This window comes from Lolium rigidum, chromosome 6 (genome assembly GCF_022539505.1).
Source record: "Lolium rigidum isolate FL_2022 chromosome 6, APGP_CSIRO_Lrig_0.1, whole genome shotgun sequence".
Classification (NCBI taxonomy): domain Eukaryota; kingdom Viridiplantae; phylum Streptophyta; class Magnoliopsida; order Poales; family Poaceae; genus Lolium; species Lolium rigidum.
In genome coordinates, this window is record NC_061513.1 from 349,848,316 (window position 1) to 349,858,656 (window position 10,341).

General features: G+C 38.6%; 1 protein-coding gene across 4 annotated transcripts; it reads right to left on the bottom strand.

The window, feature by feature from the left end:
* Positions 1-395: 395 nt before the first annotated feature.
* LOC124659860 lies at positions 396-5,581 on the bottom strand. Of its 4 annotated transcripts, none has more exons than XR_006989723.1 (4): positions 5,052-5,581; positions 4,616-4,656; positions 1,573-3,456; positions 396-556 (listed from the first exon to the last, which is right to left on the bottom strand). XR_006989723.1 is itself a non-coding variant. In XM_047197682.1 (2 exons), the coding sequence occupies exon 2, from the start codon at positions 3,454-3,456 to the stop codon at positions 2,263-2,265; it is 1,194 nt and encodes a 397-aa protein (XP_047053638.1). In that variant the 5' UTR covers positions 4,616-4,888; the 3' UTR covers positions 1,147-2,262. The 4 variants fall into 4 exon arrangements, 1 of the variants encoding a protein (XP_047053638.1); XR_006989722.1 differs by lacking the exon at positions 396-556 and adding an exon at positions 1,141-1,177; XR_006989724.1 differs by lacking the exons at positions 396-556; positions 1,573-3,456 and adding an exon at positions 3,871-4,031 and having other exon boundaries at positions 4,277-4,656; positions 5,052-5,502.
* Positions 5,582-10,341: the final 4,760 nt, after the last annotated feature.

Sequence of the window (10,341 nt, forward strand, 5' to 3'; positions counted from 1 at the left end):
TTCTCTCATCCATGCAACGCCCGTTCATCCGTCCCCGTGCCTACAGTATTTTAATCCTGTCTGTTTACTAAAATCACTACTGCTGTCTTTGTTACTTCTGCATTGTTATTTCACTATCTGCTATCGCTATAAACTCGTTACTACTGATAAACTCTTGCGAGCTAGTCTATTTCCAGGTGCAGCTGAATTGACAACTCCGCTGTTAAGGCTTTCAAGTATTCTTTGTCTCCCCTTGTGTCGAATCAATAAATTGGGTTTTACTTCCCTCGAAGACTGTTGCGATCCCCTATTGTCACGCCCCAAGCCACGACCTAGGAGAATGACAGCCGCCGTATGCTTATGATTTGAAGGAACCATAAGCATACAAGGCTAAATAGTGAAATATCATTGACAAATGCCAAGCAAGGTCTCCACTTTATTCATTATCAAATATTACAAGTACAACTTATTTATTACAACACTAGTGATATTTTCTTTTATTAATATCCCGCTCCACTTATACGCTATATGCCGTCATATGGATTTTCAGCCGTCGCCACTTGATCCTAAAATTGATCTGCGCATACCAGATGAAAACAAAAGATTGTGAGTATGTTAAACATACTCAACAAGAATATACATGTTTTACAGTCCATTATATCCTCATAGCTCAGCAGGGTGCGATATGCACTCATAGCGATTGAACGCCCTTTGGCATAAACCAAGCAACACCAATATCCATATCATCCTTAATATATATATATCAAATAAAACTCAAGTTTTAGTTAAGCCCTATCAGCAAATCAATTGCCATAATCCCACCTCGTGATAGTATCGATCTCTGAGAATCACGTCGCCGAGTCCCCTACTTGTGTGGGCCTTCCCATCCGGGCCTACCATCCCACACCTTTCAGGTATCGACCGTCTCAGGCTGGATACACCACACTTTCCATGATTATGACCAACCAATTTGTTGATATATAATACCGTATTTTATCTTGCTTGACCAATATACAACAATTAACATATGCTGAAAATGCAAAGGAAATAGCTCTACCGATATAGAGATATAGCAAACAATACACATATAGGCATCGCAACCAAATAAATCGATCAAGGGAATACAAAGCACACAAGAAGATTCTGGTATACGCAGCTTGCAGTCTCCTCGTTGATTAGACTTGTGCCGCTCCTGGACCTAGTCATATTACAAGTCTATAAGTTTTGGTAAATATACCACACTTCTCCTTAAGTACACGTATGGTTCACGTAAGAGCTAGTCATCCTGATGTTTATTTCAGTTCTTTGTCACTGTTCATGTTCCAAGTATATACATGCATAGCCTGTCCAATTTATTTTATCAGATCATGTATCTTAAATCCCAGTAATTAAATTCAGAGGACAGGCTTAGTAGTGTTAACCCTTAATCCAGTATACAGGTGAAAATATTATTTAGCTAGTTTGGTCCGAACCAGTGGGAAGCAGGTGAACATTTGTATTCGTGCTTTTGTATAGAAAGATGACTCGATGGATCATTTAGCTTGGATGGAGGAATTTACTAAGAGATCAGCTTGGACTTGAATAACCGCTTACCTCTGATCACCCTCTCTGGGACACCTTAAAATATTTCCACGCAGCTTCCTTTTTCTATCTTCTAAGAACGAAAATTGCTGTCTAATCCCAAGAGCAGAAGCAGAGTTTTCCCTATGGATGAAACCGAAAGAAATGGAGAGAGGCTAGCTTGATGGGGAGATGGCAGAGAGGCTCCAACAGGAGGTGTATTTATAGTGCACTTCTACACTGTTGGAACTTGGGAGCAGATACAGATCAGCCGAGGGAAGCTTGGCCCCTAAGGGATTAAAGATAAGAACGGAAGAAGGATAGCTTGGGCAGTGCACTTCTCCGGATAGGAATAGTAGATATTTTGGTTCAAGCAATAGACAACTAACGACTGAGGCGGTAGTAAAATATCTGGGAATCTTACCTAGAGGTCCCTGTTATTATGTTATTTTGGTTCTTTCATTTTCATCCGGCACTGCAAATTACTTCAAAAACACTTATTGTTTTATTTGAAATTCATAATTGTTACTCGAGTGGCGAAACTTAAACAAGCAAAACTTTGGGTCATAACATTCCTCCCTTCTTATAAAAATTTCGTCTCGAAATTTCAAATATAATATAGAGTAAGCTATGTTTTACAATTGCACTATTACTAGCCTTGCTATATTGCTTGAGATATTTTTTTTCCGAGCCAAGAAAAGGACACATTATAATCGTGCAATCTTAGATGTTACCTGGTATTTCCTTATCAGGCTCCTCTTTGTTAGTCTTGATTATATTATAGACTTGGGCATGATTTCTTCCAACATTTTTCTCTCCCTTATTTGTTTGTCCGTGAGGAACCTTATTTGGCGCCGGAGCTTGACATGATGAATTATTTAGCAGACTGGGTCCAGTCAAATACAAAGGTTGTGCAGGCGCCGGTAATAATGCTGGTTTTGATGGAGCGACTTGAGCTATAGGGATATTCAGCTTCAGAGATGGACACCGATTTTGAGTGTGTCCGGCCTGTCCACACTTGTAGCATCTTCCCCAACGGTATGGACAAAAATGAGGAGGGTGATCTCCATTGCAAATAGGACATGGTATTTCGCGGGCATTAGAAACTTGACCCGTAGACATTGAAAACCTCACTTCTTCTTGAAAGTCCTCCTCATGTTGATGCATATTGAATTTGGGCTTCTTTGATTTTTGTTGCACCTCCTCCACTTCGTCATGGTAACCTTTTTCTAAGAGTTGAGCTTTGTTCACAACCTCCCTGAAAGAGTTCAACTCAAAGGCTTCGACACGTCGTTTAAGAGGTTGGCACAATCCACTCTCAAACCGTCGGGCCTTTGAACTATCAGTTTGAACAAAAGCAGGGGCAAATCGAGCAAGTCTAGAAAACTCAATTTCATAATCTGAAACTGACTTGTGCCCTTGTTTTAATTCAAGGAATTCCTTCTCTTTTATCCTTTTAACACTTTCTGGAAAATACTTTTGATAGAAAGCTTCCTTAAATAACTTCCATGTAATTTGAACATCTTGCTCGTAAGACTTCCTATGAGCATCCCACCACTCGAACGCACTAGACTGTAGCATGTACATTGCGAAGGAAACTCTCTCGTTGTCAGTACAACTCATTGCATCGAAGGCTTTTTCCATGGCAATAATCCAATCTTCAGCTTCCAAAGGATTAGATGTACCAAGAAATGTTGGAGGCCTTAACTTTTGAAAATCTCCAAGTCTATTACGTTTCCCATCACTCCTCGCAATGTGTTCTACTATTTGTATTTGCCTTTGTTGGGTTATTTCTTGCTTTTCAATAATATCAGCAAGTAAATGGGTCAGATGGTCTTGTCCATCTACATTACGGACCACGTCCCCAGAGTAGCTATTGCTAGTACCATTCACATTGTTCATGTTCCCACCATCCATCTACCATAAACAAATTATTAATAATTAAGTTAAATTCCTAATCATCAACAATACAATCAGTTCATGATATTTAGAAGACAAGCTAATCAGGAAAGCAAAACATGAGTCGATGTTGTCAAAATGCAAATAGATACTATTCAGTTATTCTACCTTTATTTTGCATGCAACTAGCGCTGGATATCTCGGATAGTAAAAACATTTGTGCTCTCTTACTCCTAACATTATGTCAAATGATTATTACCTACCTTATTATTTTCCATTTTAATTTTAGATATTATGTGGAAACCTTGGCTCTGATACCACTTTAACTGTCACGCCCCAAGCCACGACCTAGGAGAATGACAGCCGCCGTATGCTTATGACTTGAAGGAACCATAAGCATACAAGGCTAAATAGTGAAATATCATTGACAAATGCCAAGCAAGGTCTCCACTTTATTCATTATCAAATATTACAAGTACAACTTATTTATTACAACACTAGTGATATTTTCTTTTATTAATATCCCGCTCCACTTATACGCTATATGCCGTCATATGGATTTTCAGCCGTCGCCACTTGATCCTAAAATTGATCTGCGCATACTAGATGAAAACAAAAGATTGTGAGTATGTTAAACATACTCAACAAGAATATACATGTTTTACAGTCCATTATATCCTCATAGCTCAGCAGGGTGCGATATGCACTCATAGCGATTGAACGCCCTTTGGCATAAACCAAGCAACACCAATATCCATATCATCCTTAATATATATATATCAAATAAAACTCAAGTTTTAGTTAAGCCCTATCAGCAAATCAATTGCCATAATCCCACCTCGTGATAGTATCGATCTCTGAGAATCACGTCGCCGAGTCCCCTACTTGTGTGGGCCTTCCCATCCGGGCCTACCATCCCACACCTTTCAGGTATCGACCGTCTCAGGCTGGATACACCACACTTTCCATGATTATGACCAACCAATTTGTTGATATATAATACCGTATTTTATCTTGCTTGACCAATATACAACAATTAACATATGCTGAAAATGCAAAGGAAATAGCTCTACCGATATAGAGATATAGCAAACAATACACATATAGGCATCGCAACCAAATAAATCGATCAAGGGAATACAAAGCACACAAGAAGATTCTGGTATACGCAGCTTGCCTTGAGTCTCCTCGTTGATTAGACTTGTGCCGCTCCTGGACCTAGTCATATTACAAGTCTATAAGTTTTGGTAAATATACCACACTTCTCCTTAAGTACACGTATGGTTCACGTAAGAGCTAGTCATCCTGATGTTTATTTCAGTTCTTTGTCACTGTTCATGTTCCAAGTATATACATGCATAGCCTGTCCAATTTATTTTATCAGATCATGTATCTTAAATCCCAGTAATTAAATTCAGAGGACAGGCTTAGTAGTGTTAACCCTTAATCCAGTATATAGGTGAAAATATTATTTAGCTAGTTTGGTCCGAACTAGTGGGAAGCAGGTGAACATTTGTATTCGTGCTTTTGTATAGAAAGATGACTCGATGGATCATTTAGCTTGGATGGAGGAATTTACTAAGAGATCAGCTTGGACTTGAATAACCGCTTACCTCTGATCACCCTCTCTGGGACACCTTAAAATATTTCCACGCAGCTTCCTTTTTCTATCTTCTAAGAACGAAAATTGCTGTCTAATCCCAAGAGCAGAAGCAGAGTTTTCCCTATGGATGAAACCGAAAGAAATGGAGAGAGGCTAGCTTGATGGGGAGATGGCAGAGAGGCTCCAACAGGAGGTGTATTTATAGTGCACTTCTACACTGTTGGAACTTGGGAGCAGATACAGATCAGCCGAGGGAAGCTTGGCCCCTAAGGGATTAAAGATAAGAACGGAAGAAGGATAGCTTGGGCAGTGCACTTCTCCGGATAGGAATAGTAGATATTTTGGTTCAAGCAATAGACAACTAACGACTGAGGCGGTAGTAAAATATCTGGGAATCTTACCTAGAGGTCCCTGTTATTATGTTATTTTGGTTCTTTCATTTTCATCCGGCACTGCAAATTACTTCAAAAACACTTATTGTTTTATTTGAAATTCATAATTGTTACTCGAGTGGCGAAACTTAAACAAGCAAAACTTTGGGTCATAACACCTATACTTGTGGGTCATCACACATCAGTAGGATCAAGAGGAAATTCTAGATGTGCTAAAATGCGCGATGCAATAATTCCTCCAAAAATAGGCCCCTTGCTAGACAAGCGGCGAGTAATAAGAGCACCAAGATGATAAGGTGTCTCTCCAGTGAGTGCAGCAATTAAGAAAGCAAGATGATAGCTAGAAATATTGCTAGTGTTCTCCCTACCAAGAATGCTAGTAGCAAGGTAATAAGCAAAATACTTAATGGCGGGGAGTTGGATGTTTCTTATCTTGCCACGCTGAATGGTGCGGCAATCATCGTTGGTGATCTCTCCGTAGAGCTCAAGCAAAACCCTCGGATTGTCCTCGATCCTCTTTGCGGTACCTACAGGGGCAATACCCAATGCAGCACAAAAATCTTTTAACTTCATAGTAATGGCTTTACCATAGATCTTGAATGCAACCGTCGGGTGGTAATGCTTGGTGTTGAACTTGAAGCTCTCCACAAAGATTTTAGTGAGCATATAGTATTGCTCTCTTTCATCTTCCATATAGGTGGTTAAACCCGCCTTACCAACGAGGGTCAAGAAATCATCCATCAACCCTGCATTACTCAAAAAGTAATAACATGGGAAAGATGAAGCGTTAGGGACTCCATCGTCCTCTTCGGGATCGAAGCTTGGCGCGATGATATCCTCATTATAGGATTGCCTGAATCGAGTGGTGGTCCTAGAGGGCCTTCCAGTGCTTGTACTCTCTCTCTCAAACACTTCTCCAAAGTTATAATTATCCATCTCCCTTTTCTGAAATTTTTCAACAATCATTATAAAATTTGATTTGGTGACATATAATTGAAGGAAACTACTATAGGAACTTGCTAGAGTATTAATCGTGCATCAAAACTAGTTTTTACATCATAGAACAAGCATGCAAGCTCACTAAACATGTTACCTACAGCAGCAAAATATTCAAAATATACTTAACCAAACAAAATTCTACTTGGATGATCGGAGGAGTCACATACCAAGGAGCAAATGTGCCAAATTTTAGCAAGAAATCTGGGCTGAGCAAAGAGATCGAGAAATCTGGAGTTCTTGAGCAGAAACGCGAGTGAGAGGAAGCTGGTGTCGATTTTTTCGGGAGAGAGAAGAGAGTGGGAGGTAGAGATGGAAAAGTGGGGCAAAGGGGGGCCCACACACCAGGGTGGCGCGCCCCCCTTGCTGGCCGCGCCAGCCAGGTGTGTGCCACCCTGGGGTGCCCCACTGGTCATCCCCAGGTGCTCCCAGGTACCTCTTCGAAAAATAGGACCAACGGTATAATTTTTGTGAATTTTTGAAAACTTTAAAAAAATGCACATTTCTGGGTATTAATTTTATTATTACTGGGCAGGAAAAGATTTTGAAATCTCTATACAACTAAAAACTTTGCAAAACAAAAGTGCTACAGCAAGTAGAACAAGTGGAGGAAGAAAGAGATGTTGTTTAACTCCTCTATGCATATAAAATGAATTTGTTAACAAGGTTGATCAAGTCTTGTCACCAAATAAATTTTACATAACATATGAAGAAATAAACCGCAAATCAATCATGTTACCTTGTATTGTATTGATATGGATCCAATCATAAGAGTTTGATATTCTTCTTTAGGCTCATATATTGGACAATCAATAGTTCCAACTTTGATAGTTCTCACATTATAGATAGTATTAACTCCACATGCTTTCTCAATCCTCTTGGGAAAATAAACGGTATGTTCCTTATCATCGACATTGAAAGTAACCTTTCCTTTATTGCAATCAATAACAGCCCCTGCGGTGTTGAGAAACGGTCTCCCAAGAATAATAGACATATTATCATCTTCAGGCATTTCCAACACAACAAAATCAGTTAATATCAAGCAGTTAGTAGTAACTTGAACAGGAACATCCTCGCATATACCAACAGGAACAGCAGTAGATTTATCATCCATTTGCAAAGATATATCAGTAGGTATCAACTTATCTAAATAAAGTCTTTTGTAAAGAGAAAAAGGCATAACACTAACACCCGCTCCCAAATCACATAGAGCAGTTCTAACATAATTATTTGTAATAGAACAAGGAATGGTCGGTATACCTGGGTCGCCCAACTTCTTTGGAACTTTGCCATTGAAAGAGTAATTAGCAAGCATAGTGGAAATCTCCTCATTGGGAATTTTCCTTTTGTTAGTGACAATATCTTTCATATACTTTGAATAAGGAGGCAATTTAATAGCATCAGTCAAAGGGATTTGCAAGAATAAAGGTTTCATCCAATCGCAAAATTTATTATAGTGTTCTTCTTCCTTTGATTTTAGTTTCTTAGCAGGAAAAGGCATTTGCTTTTCAACCCACAGTTCTCTTTCATTACCATGTTTCTTAGCAATAAAATCTTCTTTAGTATACTTTTTATTTTTAGCATGCTTTTCAGATTCATCTTCAACCTCTTCTTTATCGGAAGCATCATTCTTATCATTATCTTTATCATGTTCATTACCACTTTCAGTTTCAGCATCAGAAATAGAAATACTATTAGGATGATTAACAGGTTCAGAGGATTCTACAACATTTTTATGTTTCTTCTTCTTTTTATTTGAAGGTGCACTAATTTCTTTAGTTCGTTGAGAATCTTGTTCAACTCTTTTGGAATGCCCTTCAGGATATAGAGGATCCTGGGTAGAAACACCGCCTCTAGTTGTTACTTCATAAGCATGTTTTTCTTTAGAATTATTTTTTAGCAAGTCATTTTGCACTTTAGTGAGTTGATCAATTTGAGTTTGAATCATATGAAAATGTTTAACAATCATCTTAACATCATTGGAGATTCTCTCCACAATATCATGCAATTCACTAATAGCTCGAGAATTTTCCATTAAATGATTCTCTACTGTCATATTAAAATTTTCTTGCTTAACAATATAATTATCAAACTCATCTAAGCATTGAGCAGGAGGTTTTGAATACGGGATATCTTCCCTAGTAAAGCGTTGAAGGGAGTTTACCTCAATCATGGATGAAGGGGGAATTGTCTCACATAAATCTTCTATGGGCGGTAAGTTTTTCACATCTTCAGATTTAATACCTTTCTCCTTAAGAGACTTCTTGGCTTCCCTCATATCTTCATCATTTAATTTAATCAAACCCCTCTTCTTCAATATCGGCGTCGGGGCTGGCTCAGGTGTAGACCAATCATCATGATTTCGGCCTATTTTAGCCAATAATTCTTCAGCTTCAGTGCGGAGTCCTTTTCCTGAAAACACAACCAGACACAACTATCCAAATATGCCCTAGACTCAATGGTTAGTCCACTATAAAATATATCAAGTAGATCATTCTTTTCCAGATCATGGTCAGGTCGAGCTCTGATAAGAGAGCAAAATCTTGCCCAAGCTTCAGGCAATTTCTCTCCATCTTCCTGGTCAAATCTATAAATTCTCTACAAAGCAATATATTGAGCACTAGCAGGAAAGTATTTTCGAAAGAAAACATCACGCAAATCAGTTGGACTTTTAATAGAACCAGGAGGCAAATTATTATACCAAGTTTTAGCATCATCCTTTAATGAGAAAGGAAAAAATTTAGCAACAAAATAAGTACGCATCTTGATATCATCAGAAAACAAGCTACTCAGAGTAGACAGCTCAATCATGTGTTCTACAGCACTTTCTTCTTCAGTACCACAAAAGGGTGTTTTCTCCACAATAGCTATATGAGATAGATCAAGAGAAAAATCATAATCTTTATCCTTAATGTTTATGGGAGATGTGGCAAATTTAGGATCAGGAGATAGCTTATATCTAACAGTATGTTGCGCGAGAATTTTTTTAATTTTTCTTGCATCAGTAATAGCATTGCATTTATCAATAAAATCATCATTAAGCTCCACATAATCCTCATCAGGATCATCACTAGAATAATCAACAGATTCAGGTGAACTAATAAGTGTAGTAGCATTAGGAGTTTCAGTATTTTCAATTTGTCTAGATTTAGCAATTGTTGCATCTAGAAAAGATCCCAATGAACCACTATCATGAAGCACAGCAGAAACATTATCAATATTATAAGAGTTTTCAGATTCAGCAAAAGTACCAGCAAGTGAAGCTTGCGGCGGTGAAACAAGTTGACTCATCACAGATGGTGAATCAAGAGCACCAGAGGTACTCAGAGTTGTACCTTTTCTTCTAGTGGATGGTAATATGGCGACTTTAGGATCGCGAGATTTACCCATGATGGAGAATTTGCAGCAAACAATATCAATCCAAGTGAACTTCCAAATAAAGCTATGCTCCCCGGCAACGGTGCCAGAAATAGTCTTGATGACCCACAAGTATAGGGGATCACAATAGTCTTCGCGGGAAGTAAAACCCAATTTATTGATTCGACACAAGGGGAGACAAAGAATATTTGAAAGCCTTAACAGCGGAGTTGTCAGTTCAGTTGCACACTGGAAACGGACTTGCTCGCAAGAGTTTATCGGTAGTAACGGTTTATAGCGGTAGCAGTAGTGAAATAACAGCAGCAGAGTAACAGAGACAGCAGTAGTGATTTTAGTAAACAGCAGGATTAAAATACTGTAGGCACAGGGATGGATGACGGGCGTTGCATGGATGAGAGAAACTCATGTAACAATCAAAGCAGGGCATTTGCAAATAATAATAAAACGGTGTCCAAGTACAAAGTAATCCATAGGCATGTGTTCCATATTTAGTCGTACGTGCTCGCAATGAGAAACTTGCACAACATCTTTTGT

Bases quoted from the DNA above. Each gene is read 5' to 3' on its own strand.
- LOC124659860 (XM_047197682.1), bottom strand. From the start codon at position 3,456: ATGGATGGTGGGAACATGAACAATGTGAATGGTACTAGCAATAGCTAC.